Raw genomic sequence first — 18,799 nt, 5'->3', positions numbered from 1 at the left:
TTTAATCAAACAGTGCCTCCCACTCCCTCTATAAAATGAGAATACCTAGCATATGTGAGGGGATAGGAGGGTTGGTGTATTCATAGAATCAGAGGCGATGCGTGGGAGGCGGGGAACATATGGGGTCACACACACACCCTGCAAATTTCTGTCAAGGTTCATATATATATTTGTGTGGAGTGGGTTCAAAATATGTTTCACACACACACACACCCTATCAACAGTTATGTGTCGCCTCTGCATAGAATCATAGAAATGTAGGGCTCGAAGGGACATTAAGAAGTCAAAGTCCAGCCCCCTGTGCGGTGACAGAACCAAGAAAACCTAGACCATCCCTGGCAGGTGTTTGTCCAACTTGATTTTAAAAATTTCCAATGATGGGGATTCCACAACCTCTCTTGGAAGTCTGTTCCAGAGCTTTACTACCCTTATAGTTAGAAACTTTTTCTTAATATCTAACCTACATCACCCTTGCTGCAGATTAAGCCCATTACTTGTCTGACCTTCAATGGACACGGAGAACAATGTTCTTTATAGAAGCCCTTAACATATTTGTAGATTTATCAGATCCCCCCTCAATCTTCTTTTCTCCAAACTAAATATGCCAAGCTTTTTTAGCTCTTCTCATAGGTCAGGTTAGGTTTTCTAACCTTTTATAATTTTTGTTGCTCTCCTCTGGACTCTCTCCAATTTGTCCACGTTTCCCAAAACAGAATGGACACACCACTCCAGTTGAGGCCTCACCAGTATCAAGTAGAGCAGGACAACTACCTCCCATATCTTACATACGACACTCCTTTGAATACACACCAAAATATTAACATTTTTTGCAGCTGCATCACATTGTCGGCTCCTATTCAATTTGTATAACCCCCAGATCCTTTTTGGTAGTATTACCGTTAAAACAGTTATTCTCTATTTTTATTTTTTCCTTTTTAAGTACTTTGCATGTGCTCTCTTTCCCCACTAAGTAGAGGACACTATGTTCTCATGCCACACAGTGTATCCAATGCATCCGATGAAGTGAGCTGTAGCTCATGAAAGCTTATGCTCAAATAAATTTGTTAGTCTCTAAGGTGCCACAAGTACTCCTTTTCTTTTTGCAAATACAGACTAACATGGCTGCTACTCTGAAAAGGGTATCCAATATAATGGTGTTCTAAAAGTAGGCAGTGTTATGACAATACAGCACCCTCCATACAGGCTTGTCCAGAATGTGCTTGAGGTCTGGAATTTCTGCTTCTTACTGACACTGGGGTCAGTCCTGCAAGGTGGTGAGTGCTCTGACCCACTTCAGCAAAGCACTTAAACCCGTGCTTAGCTTTGAACTTGTGAATAGTAGCATTAGCTTAAATAGAATGACTCCTGTGTTTAAAGTTAAGCATATACTTAAGTCCTTTGCTCCACCTGGGCACAGCACCAGGACCTTGAAGGATTGAGTCCAACATTATGTAAGCAAACAAATCGATTTCTATCCTCACTGCATCCCACTTCAGTTGTGCTTGTAGGAAGAATTATGACTAAACAGTCTCTGTCTCTTTAAGATAGAATTAGGAGGGCAGCCCGCTGGAGAAACTGGACAAAACCAGTTCAGCGTGAGTCAGTTGGCCAGGAGAGCGAGAAGGAAATGCTCAGTAAAATTGGAACACAGCAGTGGTTTTGGTGTTCTGTTTACAGCTGGGATTGAGGATTCTTGCATTCTCCTCTTTGCACTCATGGTGCTGATCCCTCTCCTCCAGCGATGCATCCAGCTCCTCACTCTGCCTGTGTACCTGCTCTCGTATCTGGGCTTATGGGACCCCCTCTGTAAGAAGATCTTCCCATATCTCATGGTCAAGTGCTCCACTATCTACAACCGCAAACTCTTCCAACAGAAACAGGGCCTGTTCAGCAACCTGGGGGAATTTGCAGGCCCTCCGAGGGAGCTCAGGCTGCTGGAGATAGGCACAGGCTCAGGCGCCAACTTCCAGTTCTACCCACCTGGATGCCGAGTGACATGCACTGATCCCAACCCCAACTTTGAGAGGTTCCTCCTCAAGAGCATTTCTGACAGCCCACACCTCCAGTTTGAACGGTTCCTGGTGGCCTCCGGTGAGGACCTGCACCCAGTGGCTGATGACTCCATGGATGTGGTGGTTTGCACCTTGGTGCTGTGCTCGGTGCGCAGCATCGAGCAGGTCCTGAGAGAAGTCTTGCGAGTGCTCAGGGTGGTGAGTATGAGTACCATGGGGGGGGGGTGCTATTTCGTTTATGGGCCAAGCCGTGCCATGCAAAGAAAAGCCTAGTGGGAGTGTGTGTGGAGCCACCTGCCCAGAGACACATCCCTCCCTCAAGTGGCCTAGTGTGCAGGGGTAAAGCCATGACCCACATTCTCCCCTCCCCCTTTGGAGATATATGCTGCAGGGATGCAGAGAGGGAGAAGTCCCGGTGTTCCCCTACGAGCAGAGACTGCACATGCCCACAGGATGGGCTAGCCACAATCCAAACCTTCATCACCTAGAGCATTTATTTGTATGCGTTTGTCTGGAAGCCAGCAGTTTTCTGAACAGAAATGAGTAAAAGGAAAACAGACAGAACCAAGCCATCCACCTTCATTTCCTTTGCTGTGTCACTTATCACCATTTCAGTGTTTACCACACACATTTATAAGATGGCTATCATTGGGCTGTCTTGACTTACTTTATGTGGCTAACATCCAATAAAAGCCAATACAACATTCTCTCCCTTGTTCCTGTAAGGAGACAGACCTGACCAGCTAGTGAATCGCTTAGGCTTAGCTATGACTGAATCAAGTTTAAAAAAATCACAATGATGCTGATAATGAAAACAGGCTCATCTGTTCCACTCCTGTTAACAGACAATTCAAATTTTGGTTCACATGCACTAGCACAATGCTGAAATGATTGGAGTGCAAACCTTATATAGCAGGGTGATATTTACATTCAAACAGCTGTTCACTTAAAATTCTTTTAAGCCACAAAAGCACTAGATGGTTTAGCTTAGTTAAAACATGCAAGCATGCTACAAATTATTCATAAACCATCTTATCTGAAGCCCAAACTATCTGACTATATCCCTTAATAGACTTGGTGTCAAATATTTAGAAGCACCTAAGTGACTACAGGACCTATGTTCCTCTTTTAAAAATGAGACTTAAGACACCTAAGTTATTTCAGTGCTTCTGAAAATGTTACCCTTTATTTCCCACCCACCTTTAAGCTTAAGAATCAAGAACAAATGTGCCATCTTTCTAGTCCATTGACCTCAAAACATATAGCTAAGTGGGCTCATAAAATTGCCATTGTCTGAATGTGGAAGTGAAACTGCAAGTAACTTTCTCATTAAGATGAAAGCTATCCCACTCTTACTTGGCAGGTCGAGCAGCAACCGAGGCTGGAATTCTACCTGGCTAAGCCTTTGCTATTTTTCCTAATTAAGGTGAGAGGGAATAAAAAATAAGCCCTTGCCTTTGTAGTTCTGGCAGTTGAATTCTGTCACCATGCAGAGCAGGAGTGGCAGAACTACAGTACAACCTGACGGCTAGAACAGCTGGCAGCCTTGTTACACGAAACCCACTTGTTAGAGGGAAATTGGGTGGCTGATCTGGTGCCCTCCCCATAAAAGTGTCCTTACTGCAATGCTCATTGTTTATCCAATAGCCCAGAATTTCCAGTACTCCTGTTCTCTGCACCTTTGTTCAGCAAAAGGCGGGAACTCAGGAGGAATTCTGAAGGAACACCCTCACTTCAAACAGAGTTCATGAGTGTGTGATTTCAGGGATTCTCAAGCAGGCTATAGGCACTTCATGATAACACAGGACACACCTGTCGAGAGTAGAGCAATGAATGGAGGGGTGGGTGGCTGTGCATTTTGGAGGGGGTGGAATCCCAGGCTGAGCAGGAAGATTAGTTTAAATTACCCAACACTCCTCCTCTTTCATTGCCAGCTTTTCTTCTCCCCAAACATACTCTCTCTCTTTACTAACAATATTGCCTGTCAGCACATGCCTGCCAGTTGCTCTGGACCCTGCAGCATTACTAATGTATTTGTAGATATCCCTTGGACTGCAAAATCGTGCACTATCCTGTGTCCTGTAATATCTATGTCCAACTAAGTTAATGCTAGGTTTCAGAGTAGCAGCCGTGTTAGTCTGTATTCGCAAAAAGAAAAGGAGTACTTGTGGCACCTTAGAGACTAACAAATTTATTAGAGCATAAGCTTTCGTGAGCTACTGCTCACTTCATCGGATGCATTTGGTGGAAAAAAAAAAACTTAACTTAAAAAAAAAGTTAATGCTGTATATTCACCAATAACCTCATTGCTTATTGCTTTTAGTATCTCACCCTTGGAACTCGTCTACATGGGCAACTTTGTTCATTATAACTTAAGATGTAAATTTAAATATAGTTATACCAGTATGACACTCTTATTCTGGTGTAACAATGCCTTTTTTGGCTTAACTCGGTGATCTTCTACCTGTGTTCCACAGACCCCTGGGGGTCTACAGATTAGGTCTAAAATTTCCAAAGGGGTCCACACCTCCATTCAAAATGTGTTAGGGATCCACAAATTAAAAAAAGGTTGAAAACCAGTGGTTTGGCTTATATCACTTGGGAACAGGCAGTGATGAGCTGCCAAAATCTTAACAACTGGTTCCCTCCTCACCCCACAAGGGGGTCGTTGCCCCCCCGCCCGGGACTCCTGCCCCATCCAATCCCCCGCGTTCCTTGATGCCCCCCCCCCGAACTGTGCAGGAGGGTCTCGTGGGCCACTGTAGTGGGTGCCCACCCCACCCCTAAGAGCCAGAGGGACCTGCCGGGGGGCGAGGTGAGGAGTCCCAGTGGTGCTTACCTGAAGTAGCTCCCAGGAAGAATCCAGCAGGTCCCTCTGGCTCCAAGGGGTGGAGTAGCATAGCTGCGGGGGATCAGGGGGAGCGGCTGCTCCCCCCACTGATCACATTAAATATGGCGCCTTAGGCACTGACTCCGTGCGTTCTCCAGGGCTGGAGAACTCATGCACCCACCAACAGCTCCCTGCCCCGCACCAGCTCACCTCACCTCCGCTCCGCCTCCTCCCCTGAATGCACCCCCCCGGCTTCCTGTGAATCACCTGTTTGGCAGGAAGCCGGGGAGGGCTGAGAAGCAGGTGGTGGCTTCACACTCAGACCGAGGGTGGCGGAGGTGAGCTAGGGTAAGGAGCGGTTCCCCTGCACGCCCCCCCCCCCCCCGCCGGGGTTACCTGCTGCAGCACGGGCGGCCCTCCTCGCGCCCCCCCACCCCAGCTCACCTCCGCCTCCCTGGGCCTGAGTGCGAAGCCGCCGCCTGCTCCTCAGCCCTCCCAGGCTTCCCGCGCAAACAGCTGATTCGTGGGAAGCCTGGGGGGAGGAGGGGGGCGGAGAAGCAGAGGGGGGCGGCGCGTTCAGGGGAGGAGGCGGAGCGGAGGTGAGCTGGGGCCGGGGGTGGGGCGGAGAGCTGCCGTTGGGTGTTCTGCACTCACCAAATTTTCCCCTTCGGTGCTCCAGCCCTAGAGCACCCATGGAGTCGGCGCCTAAGATGCCACTTTTGGCCGGTTACATTTAGAAGCCCTTTTAGAACCGGTTGTTCCTCGCAGAACAACCGGTTCTAAAAGGGCTTCTAAATTTAACCACTGGTTCTAGTGAACCGGTGGGAACCGGCTCCAGCTCACCACTGGGAACAGGTTTAAGCTCAACTGAAAAAAGCTACTAATGAGTGTCCACACAGGGGGAGGGGGTGGGTTTAACATGTGTAACTGGTAGAAGTTTCCCATGTAGACAAGGCCTTAGCCTTGGGTGTGACTATAAAGAACATTCATTATGGCAATCTAAAACATTGTTTTCATTGTGGAGCTAAACTACAAGGTGGGGAAAAAAACATGTACAGCAACTTCCTCATTAAGGGATGAAAAATTCAAATCAGAATCTGTAACTCTTACATCAGCCTCCACTAAAAACAGCCTTGAATGTTCTGAATAGGTTTGCTCTCAGCACTAGCTCTGCTACTTATCCAGTGTTTTTAATCACTGGAATATGCTGTACCAGATCTGCTCTCCAGCAGTGGATTCAGTGAAGCAGTTGTGCAGCTCACAAGACTGCCAATGAAGTGAATGCCTGATCCTTGTCTAGTGGCACCTGCCTCACCATGCTATATAAACATCAGTGAATTAACCCTCACCATTTGGAGGGTATGGTAAGTATTCTGATCAACCCCATTTTACAGATGGAAAAACTGAAATACCGGAAAGTTAAGTGATTTGCTCAAGGGAACATAAGGCAGTAGTGGCAGAGCTGGGAACAGAATATGAGAGTCCTGACTCTTAGTCACAAGAGCATCCTTCCCCTTCCACATGGAACTCAAACCTTTCTGTAGTCATGTAGCTTCCCCAAATAGTATTTTTAAAGTCTTATAGGAGTGAAATAAGACAGAATGAGAACATGATGGAATGCTGACTGGCCTCCATGGATAATTGATAATGGGTAGCAGTTTCTGAAAACATAATAGTTAGAAGTGAGCCTGAAGCAACCATGGCCAGAATGTGGGGAGTTCGATCCAAGAGTTGTGTCTCCAAAGTGGAAGGGAGATGTTGTTGGTGATTTTAAGAGCCTTTGTTTGTTCCTGAAGCATTTTGATTGCTTTGTTTCCCAGGGTGGTGCTTTGTATTTCTTGGAGCATGTGGCTGCAGATCATTCCAGCTGGGGCTACTTTTGGCAACAGATCTACAACCCAACCTGGAGATATTTGGGAGACGGGTGCTGCCTGACCAGAGAGACCTGGAAGGACCTGGAGAAAGCAGGGTTCTCGGAACTGAAGTTGGAGCACCTACACGCCCCCATGTCCTGGAACCCTACTCGTCCCCATATAATTGGATATGCTGTGAAATAACTAACTCCATGCACTGAGAAAAAGGTCACTTCAGCACTGTGATTCCTTCCAATTCCTAGAGTATTTACCCCTGAATAGCAGCCTTATAATGTCAGAGGAATACTTATTTAGCAATTAGCTGCCCACCCAAATTGTCTTGGGTTTATGAGAATAACAGGGAAAATTTACTGAGCATCCATAGCTTATCCTAATTATGGTGTCAGGTTTGTCCATATGCCAGTCAGGCTCCTCCCAGTTTTTAGACAAAGCTCTGGTCACAGTGGTCAGCATTTTTCACTGATTGTCCTGCTAGTTTTTGTGGATCACATTCTAAAGCACTGATCATTCCCTGTTCATCATATACAGAGCCTCGGTGCCTAAGTCAAGCTTTGTGGATCTCAGTGTTGTTCCTGTGACTTTCTGGGTACCATGTTGCTTGGGGTTGCAATGCCTATGTTCCTTTGGGAATCCGGGCTCATCAGTCTAAATCAGATTTGAAACAGCAATCTGCAAAAGGAAATGCTCCTATTATAGCAGAGTAATTAACACTAGTTAAGGCCAACAGAGTACCTTGGGGCCTCCAAATGGCAGGGAGCTCATATCTTACAGAAAAAGAATAGAAGGAAAAACCTAAGCACCAGATATATCCACTCAGACTGCACTGAAAGTACTTTTGATACAATTTCTTAATACTGTACTTTGATTATGTCCTCTACTCTGTTACCAATAGGGGGAGCAGGTAACTCATGTTTGTAAACACTAGCCCCTGTACAGTGTTTTTTCCCAGATTAGTATAAGGCGAAATTCAGAATTGATGTAAGCAAATGAAACTCCACTGGAGTTCCACCAAGTCTGAATTTGGCCCACTAAGTCTAACCCAGGAGATCAATACTGGAATAAATAGATTTCACTCAGTAATTGATAGAAAGTAAGGCAACTACAGGAACAAGACCATACACTCAAACTTGAATAAATTTTTTGAAATTAAACAATATACTATGCACTTTTGTAATACTATGCACCTTGCAACCAAGGATCTCAAAGCATTTTACAAATATTGATCCCAATGACTTCCTAGTACTTCTCATTAAGGAGCTAGCAAGATTAATATTATCCATAGTTTAGAGATGAGAAGTTGAGGCACAGATGAAGTGACACAGCCAGGGTCACACAGGAGGACAGTGGCAGGAGTGGGAATAGTACCCTATGAGTCTTGTCTTCCAGTCCCATGATCTAATCTCTAGACCTCTTCTACCAGATCAGAAGCCAGGGCAGACTTCCCTTTACATATGCACTCTGATGAAACAGGCTATGAACAGCACTCTGGACAGTGCAGCTTTTGAAGGCAAGTTCTCATTCCAATACTTATTCATCATCTACTTAATCATGTACAGGGCTCACCAAAAACAGCAATCACATGGGCCTAGCCCCAAGGAAGAGATAAAAAACCCATCCCTAAAATCTTCCTTTGCTGCAGATCACACTTCCTTGGCTGCAGTTACATAATTCAGCAAGTATCACATGTAAAACTGACAAATACACAAAGCCAAACACAACCTGTTTCAGGAGTGGTTTACATGCATCACCTGTATGTACAGAGATGAGAGGCCTCTCAGGTGTCCATCTTGCACTTGGGTCTCACCCTCCACCACACATAGCTGCAAACTGCTAACACCGACATGACTTACTTTGGTGAAGGAGTCCTGGGCTAATTCTTGGTTACACTTGGCTCTATAGCAACAACACTGTCCATGGTTCCCTAGTCTCTGTTGGGGAACCTAGTACCTGACAACGAACATCGAACATATTAACCTGCAGCTTCCATTCCATCTCCCAAGCTCTTTCAAACATTCATTACCATACAATTGCTCTAGCAACACCTCCTTCTTCAAGTAACCAGAAGACTAGATGAGGCTAGTTGATAAGTACAATTAGACATAAAGTAACCCATCAGTTCAGCCCTAAATAATATGGGCCAGATTTCTAAGACCTTTCAGGATGCCGAGCCCTTTTGAAAACTGGACATAAATGTCACAATGGGAGTTGCTGGTGCTGAGATTTGGGGGGGGGGGGGGGGCAAAAATCTCGCTCAAACATTGACTCGAGCATTTGAAAATCTAATCCTGATCCATTTTGAAAAATCTGGCCCATTAGCAGGTGGTTTTAACTAGTTTAAGGCTTCTGTTCCAAGTGCTATCACGCTGATAACCAAGTGCAGGACACAGAGTAGAATAATGTGCACTTTACTGTGTACAAACAAACAGAAAAAGGTACTTTCTTAGGGTATGTCTACACTTGTAGAGTAAGCTTAACTGGTGATAGGGAACTGGTGAAAGTAAAGCGCTGGTTTGTGTACTCACTCAATTCCTCAGGCGTCAGAGTGTTTACACTTGCAGCACTTCCATCGCTGATGAGAGCAGCACTGTAGGGCAGCTATCCCAAAGCGCAGCTCTCTTGATAGGTCTTGTGGGAAGGGGTGGGTGAGCGGAAGGCATTCTGGGTCCCTGCTCAGTGCCTGCTGCTGCCCTGCTTCATGTCCCAGCAGCCCTATTACTTCCTCAAGAAGTGAATTCAAGTCTGTATGTATATTGATCTTTTAACCAACTCTCTCTCTTTTCTTTTTTAAAAAATTTTAGTTTAGTTAATAAGAATTTGCTATAAGCATGTATTTTGGGTAAGATCTAAGTTATAGTTGGACCTGGGTGTGTGGCTGATCCTCTGGGATTGGAAGAACCTTTTCTTTTATATGATAAGATTTTCAGTAATCATCATATCTGACAGGTGTGTCTGGATGGAGGCCTGCGGCTGGGCACTTTAAGGGAACTGCATTATTTAGACTTCTGATCAACCAATGAGGTAATATAGAAGTTGTTTTGTGCTGGCTTGGTAAATCTAAGTATTGTAATATTCACCAGCTTTTGGGGTTTGTCTGCCCCATTCTGTTTGCAGTTCACTCTAATTGAGTGACCTCAGCGGGCTCCCATGGGCAGCATTCTCAGGCAGCCACACTTCTTGAGGTTCAGATACACAGGAGAGATGAGCTTGTAGTTGCCAAAAGTCCTTTTAGAAATAGTCCACAGGTTATAGTCCAATGTCCATATTCAGGGTGACTCCAGTCAGTGACTGGGGATCTCAATCCTTATGGCTTAAGGTTTCCCCCTCTTGAAACCCAAAGCTGAGATGAAGGAGGATGGTGTCCCAAGGTTTTTACAAATTTCCAGCAGCCTTTTGGCCTGAGAAAACAATAAGCTTAACCTTCCTTCTCCCATACATCATGGCAATTAGCATAGGGTAATTTATTCATTAAACAGTTCAGATACAGGTTACCACAACCTTCAAAGAGACATATCGACAATAATACTATTCCACTTAAATGTCTTCCTATATATTAATACTCCTTTTTTGACCTTTGAATCAAAGCCATAGCAATAGACAAGACTTGTTTGCTTACATCACAAGACCTGAGCAAACATCTATCCTTCTATCTCTAACAATGCAGGCTTGCATTTCAAAGCTCTATTCATTTACATATCTTCCTAACCAGTCTCTAAAGTTGGGCCATGAGTCAGGTCAGTCTGTGAGTTAATTAATTCTTTCTGGCCCTGTTTCACCTTTCAATGAGATATTCTATTACACTCATAACTTCACAGCATGATTGTAAAACACCAGGTTACAGACATGTAATTGAAGGCCTTGTGTGACAGGCCCGCCTTTATTAGTAGCAATGAGGCACCAAGTGCCATTTTGTATTGATTTATCTTTTAGAGCAGACCAACAGTTACAGGAAAACAAAGTTCAAACTTAAAAGTCTATATGAAAGCATGGTGTATATGTGTTACTTGCTCTGTAAAAGCCATCCTGAATTGACACACAGCCCTTCCGCCCAGGAGAGAAGCTGCTTACATTTAAAGAGAAGGGCATTGAAAATGGAATCACAAAATCTAGTTCACAGCTATATTGCTACATACACCACAAAAACAAAATCTTCCCCCTTTTCCTCTTGTTCCATTTACTGGTTACACCAGTCCCCTTCATGGAGGTGAGCATGATGGAACTGACTTGGTGCAAAATCAGGCAGCTACATATACAATATACTGAAAATATATTTTTTTGGGTAAAATGATTTCTCCCAGGAGACCTAATCAGATTTAATTGGTTATGCTGGATGCTGTGGTATCACTGCTAGAGGAAAAGCCCTGCCACTGCTTCCCCACCCGCCGGACAGGCAGAAAGATCTCCATTTACAGCATGGCCTCCCTGCATCTACTTAAGAGACTTGACAACTAAAGTGTTGTGAAATCAGGGCAATGATCTGATTTTCTACCTCCCAGAAACCAAAAGTTGGCTTCTTGCAGCCTGCATGTTAATAATTTGATGTTCTCATGGAAGTGAAAAGACTCTGCTTACGTAGTAAGTCTTCATACTGAAGGATTCTGTAAAACCCATATTAACAAAATCCATAGCATCTTAAAACAGTCTAAACTGTCTCCTGGATCATATGATTAGCCATCTACAAAAAACAACCAACCCTCTGTGTATGGAAATGTAAGTTACCCTGAATTCTCATTTATTTGTCTGTGCAGCTCCAGGCTGTATCTTGTTTCATTGTAGTCTAAAGTCAAGGAAGAGTAAGAAAGGCTATGATTGCTACATAAGATAAACAGGAACCTGTTTTAGTCCAAAGTGTGTGTGTGAACAGTACCAAGTTTCAATAAATAATATTCAGGCTGCTGGCATGTGACATAAATACTGGATTTTGACTCATACTGAGGGAAACTGTTCCAAGAGCTGCTTAAATAAATGTCTGCATATACATGCCAAAATTGGTCTCTGCTCATGAGTTGTTTTAAAAGGGGAAAATGTTGAGACAGTGTGACCTACCAGTTAACAGAAAGCACTAAGAGCTAGGACTCCTGAATTCTTTGAGCTCTGCACTGATTCATTGCAAGACCTTAAGCCCAGGCACTTCACTTCGCTATACCATCATTAGTCCATCTATATACCTCCCTCCTGGGCACTGAGAGAATGAGCTAGTTAATAAAGCAGCAAAGAGTCCTGTGGCACCTTATAGACTAACAGACGTATTGGAACATAAGCTTTTGTGGGTGAATACCCACTTTGTCAGATGCATGGTTAATGAAGTGCTTTGAAAAAACTGCAACCTACTAAAAATAACATCCGTTTCCATGCAGGGACAGGTCATGCTTGATTTTGGGGGGAAGCAGCAATATATTTTATAGTTTAAGGGGTTGGGATAGCATCTCCTGTAGAACACAAATGGAGCCAAGAAATTTGCATTAGGTCATTATCACAATAGCTGCCTCAAGCTGGACTCCTTTGATGTGGGGCAAGTACATTTTGACACAGCTCCATGACTACAGTTTGTAAGAAATGCAAAAGAGCAACAGAATTCCCCCAACATCTAACATGACTATTTCTTCCACACCACTGTTAGCTTGGTCAGGTCCAAACTCTCCTCTCTGCTGACAGCAATGCTGCTAATTATGCTCCTACAGCAGTTCCTTGCCCTGCTTGTATATCTGCTTTTGTTCCTGAGACTGAGACACCTCATCTCCAGCAAGAAGATATTTTTCCCACCTGTCATGGAAAGATTCACCATAATTTACAACAGAAAGACCTCGGACCAGAAAGAGGAGCTCGAGTAGCTCGCAGGAGTTTACAAACACCACAGAGGAGCTGGTGCTGCTGGATATCAGTTGTGGCATTGGAGCCAACTTCCAGTTCTACCTGTTGACACCGAGTGACCTGCACAGACCCCAACTTTGGGAAGTTTCTTTTCAGGAAAATCGCTGAGAATCAGTACCTCCAAACTGAGATTTTGTGGTAGCCCAAGTTCTCTGCTGAATCCTGGTGCAATGCTTGATGCAGAGTATAGAGAAGGGGTGGAATCCACAAAGGAACTCAGGTGCCTAAACCTAGAGTTTAGGAACCTTAGTTCCAGTTTTGGCTCCACTGTGATCCACAAAACTCTTCCCAAACCCTGTGAAAGCCTGGCTTAACATGAGTAATTAAAGATGGGGGAAACCTCATTTCTTGGAAGACAGGATAAGGAAGGTAACTAGATCAGCAGGCTGAAAACAGAAAGTTTGTACTAAGGTAAGTAAATAGGTCTCTAAGCTGAAAGACAGAATGTCTGAGCTAGCTAAAATAAGAGGGAGAATACACAGAGAATCATTTACTAAAAACAAGCTAACAATGGATAAGAGAAGACTGGAACACAAGATGAGGTGAAGAGTAAGTTGGGCATGGACAGAACATGCTGTAGAAGAGGGATTGGTTCCTACAAAATGACCAAGCCAACCCCAAAAATGTGATGCACTGTATTGTGTAATGTATATAAAGGAAGAGGTTTGCTGTGCAACTTTGAATGTGTGGTACGCTCTATACCCACCTCCTACGTTTGAGCCTGATCAACTCCACATAGAGGCTGTATGCCAAATAAAAGCACCTGAGTGTTGAGACTGGAGTCAAACAGAGTTCTTTGGGAACCAAGTGGAAATAGGTCTTGGGAGAACCCCAACACGCTGTAGGTACTTAAGCTCACTCAGCACCTAAGCTTTCAGTGTACAAGTTCCCAAGCCACCTAAGTTTCTGCTTCACTCTAAGCACTAGGACATCTCTTTCCCGCCTAACCCCCAGAGTGATTCACAGACTAGGGAAAAACAGGAATTCCTGTTGAAGCTGTTCCCCTGTGGCTAAATAATGAAAAAGAGAAGTTGGAGCATGGGTCTGGACCCAGGGTCTCCCACCTTCTGGATAAACCCTTAGCCACAACATTGAAGATGAGACAGGGCTGCTTTAAGAGAGAGGGCGGAAACTGTTATCTGAAACTTGCTAACTGTTAAGCTTCGGGGATTTGCAGCATGTTGCATCAATCAAGTTACACACTGCAGGATCCAGCCTATATCAGTTTATCAAATAACCAACCAGCTTCCAGACTGCATCAGTTGTTCCTAACAGAGCAGCTGGTCTTTTTTTCTCAAGTTTCAGCCAGGACCTTTACACTGGATTTTGAAATTGGCTATAGAAGCCGCCTAACAGATGAGTACAAAGAGCAGAAAATAACCCCAAGAGTGAACAGAGCTGCTTGTTATTCACTCTGCATTCTGCCTAAACTTTGAGGGATCTTATTTTTAAATAAGCAGGCTCTTTTCAGGGCAGGTCCTACTGAGAAGTGGGAATGGAAAAGGCAGTGGTCCTGTTTCTCCGTGTTAGCATTCAGCTGCTTGCCCTGCCCATATACCTGCTATCATTTCTGGGCATGTGGGACCCATTCTGTAAGAAGATATTCTTTCCCTTCTTCATAGAGAAGTTAACTGCAAGTTACAACCGGAGGGCATCAGGGCACAAACAAGCGCTGTTCTGCAACCTGCAGGAGTTTACAGGCCCCTCGGGGGAACTGACTTTGCTGGAGATTGGGACTGGCACTGGCGCCAACTTCCAATTCTATCCACCTGGCTGCAAAATTACCTGCACTGACACAAACCTCAACTTCCAGCGTGGTCTCTCCAAGAGCATGGCACAGAACCAGCACCTGCAGTTTCAGCGCTTCCTGGTGGCCCCAGGGGAGGACTTGAATCAAGTGGCTGACAGTTCTATGGATGCAGTGGTTTGCACCTTGGTCCTGTGCTCAGTGCAAAGCATAGAGGGTGTCTTGAAAGAAGTTTTGAGAGTACTCAGACCCGTGAGTATTTAAAAAAAGATATTTCCTATATTATTATTACCTATTCTACAGCCACTGGACCAGATTCACCAGTGACCTTCAGCTTTTTGCCACTCTGGAAATGTAAAGCTGCCACAAATCTCGTTTATCTGGCCAATTAAACTGGACTTGTATCTACTTTGCATATCAAAGAGGAGCAAAGCAGTAGGAGCATACTGGTCACTTTGCCCCATTATTCTTAGGTCAACTGTGTTTTGTGCATTCAACTCCCACTAATTTCAATGGCAATTGGGACACATGCAATTTAAGGCAGAATTTTAATTTTTTTCCCTACAAGGGATTTTTCTTTTAGAAAAAAGCAAATTTTCAATTTAGCATGGTGAAACATCTTGTGTCAGTTAACACAGCCCCCTACCCAAAAAAAAAGTATTTAAATTTTACATGGGAGATATCAAGATTGGTCATTTTCATCTACATCAGATATGGATAAAATATTAATTCAGTGAAGTTTAAAGTTTTAGGATATTACAGGTGAAATATTAGACCTTTCCTAGACAGCATGGTCCAATGGACAGGAGATCTCAGTTCTGCTAGTCAGGAGATCTAGGTTCTACTCCTGCTCTGCTACTGACTCGCTATGTTATCTTGGACAAATCACTTAACATCTAAAAATAAGGGCTGATCCGATCCTTAAGGTTGAAATAACCATTCCTTTAATTCCATTCCCTTTCTTTATTTGCTTATAAAACTTTCTATAAAGCATTCCATCTGGGTTAAAACTCCCTGGTCCTGATTCTCAACTGCTCCATTCCTCTACAGAAATTTCAACCTTAATGGTGGGATTTTTAAAAGGGACCTAAGTATTCCAAATTCATTTTAATGGGATTTAAGCATCTCTCTCTCAGGCTCCTTTGAAAACCACATCCTAGTAGTTTTACTCTGAACCACAAACACAAAGTACTGATTATCTTTGAAAGATAAACAGAGTTAAAGAAAAAAGGTCCTAAGCAAGCACATTTTTTTGTCTTTTTAGAACTTATTGATATGGATTTTAAACAACTCTGCAAAAATATGTAATTTTCTGTTTATTTTAAAATGTACAGGATTAAAAGAGCAACTTGGGAGGAGAGGGAGTATTTTGATGCTTACTGAAATGTATGCAAAGAAAGCCTCAATTCTAAGTGTATAAATTGCTGAGGGAGAAAAGGTGGAACAGAAACTGAGTTTTAAGAACACAAAGAAAAGTTACGCAAACTGCGTATCAGTTCCTTCATTTCTAAATTATTTCTAAATTGTTTTTTCCCCCCAGGGTGGGGCATTTTATTTCTTAGAACATGTGGCTGCAGATCCTTCAAGCTGGAGCTATTTCTGGCAGCAAGTCTACTATCCAACTTGGAAACTTGTGTTTGATGGATGCTGCCTGACAAGGGAGACCTGGAAAAACCTTGAACAGGCCAAGTTTTCAGAAATAAAGTTACGGCACATACAAGTCCCATTATACTGGACTCCAGTTCGGTCTCATATCGTCGGATATGCAATAAAATAATTCTCACTGTGCTTTAACGTATGCACTTTGTAATGTTTGCTTCTGTACAAATCATCTACAAAAAGAATAAGGTATACTTGTGGCATCTTAGAGACTAACAAATTTATTTGAGCATAAGCTTTTATAAATTTGTTAGTGTCTAAGGTGCCACAAGTACTCCTTGTTCTTTTTCCTGATTCAGACTAACACGGCTACCACTCTGAAACAAATCATTTACAGTAACTCCTCACTTAACGTTGTGTTGTTTGTTGCTGATCAATTAGAAAACATACTCATTTAAAGCTGTGCAATGCCCCCTTATAACCTTGTTTGGCAGCCACCTGCTTTGTCCACTGCTTGCAGAAGCAGCAGCCCGTTAGCGCTACCTGATGGGGGACTTGAAACCAGGGTGGACCGGCAGCCCCCCTGTCAGCTCCCCTAAGATCCCTGTGCAGCAGCCGCCCAGCAGGCTATCAATTGCCAGGCAGTTCAGCTGTCCCACCCCCCACTGCCCTGTGCTGCTCCTGCCCTCTGCCTTGGAGCTGCTCCCAGAGCCTCCTGTTTTCTGTGCAGGGGGAGGGGGAGGAAGCGGGGTGCTAATGTCAGGGTGTCCCCCTCCCCTTGATCCAGCACCCCTGCTCCTGTGCCCTATCTCCACAGAGCAAGGGGTGACACCACAGGGCTCAGGATGGAGGGAGCTTGCTGGCAGCAGCTGCTGTCTCAACTTGCTGATCTACTTAAAAAGACAAGTGTACTTAGAGGGGGGTCAACGTACATAAATGTGCGTCTTTCTCTCACACACATGGTGTGTCTCCTCCCTCCATTCGTGCTGCCTTGTAGAGCGTGAGGCTACATTAACGATGTGTTAACTCTTGAAGGCTTAGCCAAGTGCTAGTTCATTATTTAGCAGAAAGGCATTCTATGGGAAATAGCCCACCTTCTGACTCCACCACCTCAACCAAGCTTCAAAATCATCATTGCTGTGTACAGTATTAAATTCGCAAAAAGAAAAGGAGTACTTGTGGCACCTTACAGACTAACAAATTTATTTGAGCATAAGCTTTCGTGAGCTACAGCTCACTTCATCGGATGCATTTGTTTAAAACTTATACTGTGTATATGTGTGTGTGTGTGTGTGTATACATATATATATATATATATATATATATATATATATATATATATATATATATATATATATTAGTCTTTTGTCTGGTGAAAAACGTTTCCCTGGAACCTAACTCCCCCGCTTTACATTAATTCTTGTGGGGAAACTGGATTCACTTAACATCATTTCACTTAAAGCAGCATTTTTCAGGAACATAACTACAACGTTAAGTGAGGAGTTACTGTAGTTAATTTACTCACATGTAATTAATGGTCACTCTTAAGCAAAGAGCAAGATGTACATTAATCCTGAGATCTCAGTACAAGTAATAACATGACTATACTTCAGTCACCTTAAATTTCTGATTCAGAAGTCAATCCCAGAAGGAACAAACCCAGTATCTAGACGTCTTTAGAAATAAACATTCTATAGGTAGGAGGTTGTGTACAGGTAAATTACTATGAATTTGGGACATATTAAGTTCCAATTTGAAAGGAAGTACAACAGAATTCTGCCTGGGCCACATGTTTCAAACCATTGTCCCTTCCACTGGGCATGGTGGACACTAAAAAAAAAATTTGGAAAACCCTTCTTCTTAGTTTTACCAACAATGATGTTGTGGAAAAGATCGTCTCAGAGAGGCTGTGTCTATACTAGCCTTTTTTGAGAGGTCTATCTCACTGTTGCACTGCCCCACTTACAGCAATAATGAGGTACATTAGTGTAGACAGATCACTAGCATTTTTACCGCAGTCTGTCTCATCCAAACCTGCTGAAAGCAAGTCTAAATACAGAGGCAAAAATACTGGTGAAAACTACTGCTTTCACAGTAGTTATCACCAGTGGAGCTGCCCTGATAACACAACAGTGGGAGATATCACATAAACATATGGCATAGTTAAAGCCAAGAAAGAATACTTATTCTCTAACTATTCACGGAAAAGAAAAGAAGCACTTGTGGCACCTTAGAGACTAACAAATTTATTTGAGCATAAGCTTTCGTGAGCTACAGCTCACTTCATCGGATGCATTTGGTGGAAAATACAGTGGGGAGATTTATATACGCACACAGAGAACATGAAACAATGGGTTTTATCATCCGATGAAGTGAGCTGTAGCTCACGAAAGCTTATGCTCTAATAAATTTGTTAGTCTCTAAGGTGCCACAAGTACTCCTTTTCTTACTGTAAGGAGAGTGATCACTTAAGATGAGCCATCACCAGCAGCAAGGAAATAGCTTCCTAAGTATACTGTTTTATCTTGGCAAATTCCTTCAGATAATCGCTAGTTTATTTTCACCACCAAAAGGCAATTGTGAGACAACTATCAAAATAAAGCTTGTGGTGGGAATTGCTTTCTAAAAATTGACATCTTTATTTCCACCCTCTATCTTGGTAGGCTTGTTCCTTTCTCTCCTGCCTTGGTTTTGCATCAGTAATTTGCTTTTATGCCCCATAGGTTGGTAGGTAGGTACTTGACCCTAATAACATATAATCTCCACTCAACTGCAAAAATGTATTGGCTAGAGGACGCAACATTTGCTAATATTAATCCTTCTCTGCTCTATTTGTAACAGTTATCAAGCCATTTTAATACATCTCATG

At 43.5% G+C, this 18,799-nt stretch overlaps 2 protein-coding genes across 2 annotated transcripts; both read left to right on the top strand.

Annotated features, from left to right (window-relative positions):
* Positions 1-1,588: 1,588 nt before the first annotated feature.
* On the top strand, positions 1,589-7,437 carry LOC119845643 (methyltransferase-like protein 7A). The gene is made up of 2 exons (XM_038378157.2): positions 1,589-2,210; positions 6,663-7,437. The coding sequence occupies exons 1-2, from the start codon at positions 1,716-1,718 to the stop codon at positions 6,897-6,899; spliced, it is 732 nt and encodes a 243-aa protein (XP_038234085.1). The 5' UTR covers positions 1,589-1,715; the 3' UTR covers positions 6,900-7,437.
* A 2,158-nt stretch (positions 7,438-9,595) lies between these two features.
* On the top strand, positions 9,596-16,127 carry LOC119845642 (methyltransferase-like protein 7A). Its single transcript, XM_038378156.2, has 2 exons — positions 9,596-14,583; positions 15,872-16,127. Exons 1-2 carry the CDS (start codon positions 14,080-14,082, stop codon positions 16,106-16,108), a joined length of 741 nt encoding a protein of 246 aa, XP_038234084.1. The 5' UTR covers positions 9,596-14,079; the 3' UTR covers positions 16,109-16,127.
* Positions 16,128-18,799: the final 2,672 nt, after the last annotated feature.

Source organism: Dermochelys coriacea, chromosome 20 (genome assembly GCF_009764565.3).
Source record: "Dermochelys coriacea isolate rDerCor1 chromosome 20, rDerCor1.pri.v4, whole genome shotgun sequence".
In the NCBI taxonomy this organism is placed as follows: domain Eukaryota; kingdom Metazoa; phylum Chordata; order Testudines; family Dermochelyidae; genus Dermochelys; species Dermochelys coriacea.
The sequence above is the reverse complement of the archived record's forward strand: the minus strand, read 5'-3'. Positions and strand labels throughout refer to the sequence as shown.

What these genes read in the sequence shown, in the direction of transcription:
- LOC119845642 (XM_038378156.2), top strand. Translation starts at nt 14,080, where the DNA reads ATGGAAAAGGCAGTGGTCCTGTTTCTCCGTGTTAGCATTCAGCTGCTT. An exon ending in TTTTGAGAGTACTCAGACCC is followed by an intron (nt 14,584 to 15,871) that starts GTGAGTATTTAA and finishes TTTTCCCCCCAG; the next exon opens with GGTGGGGCATTTTATTTCTT.
- LOC119845643 (XM_038378157.2), top strand. Translation starts at nt 1,716, where the DNA reads ATGGTGCTGATCCCTCTCCTCCAGCGATGCATCCAGCTCCTCACTCTG. An exon ending in TCTTGCGAGTGCTCAGGGTG is followed by an intron (nt 2,211 to 6,662) that starts GTGAGTATGAGT and finishes TTTGTTTCCCAG; the next exon opens with GGTGGTGCTTTGTATTTCTT.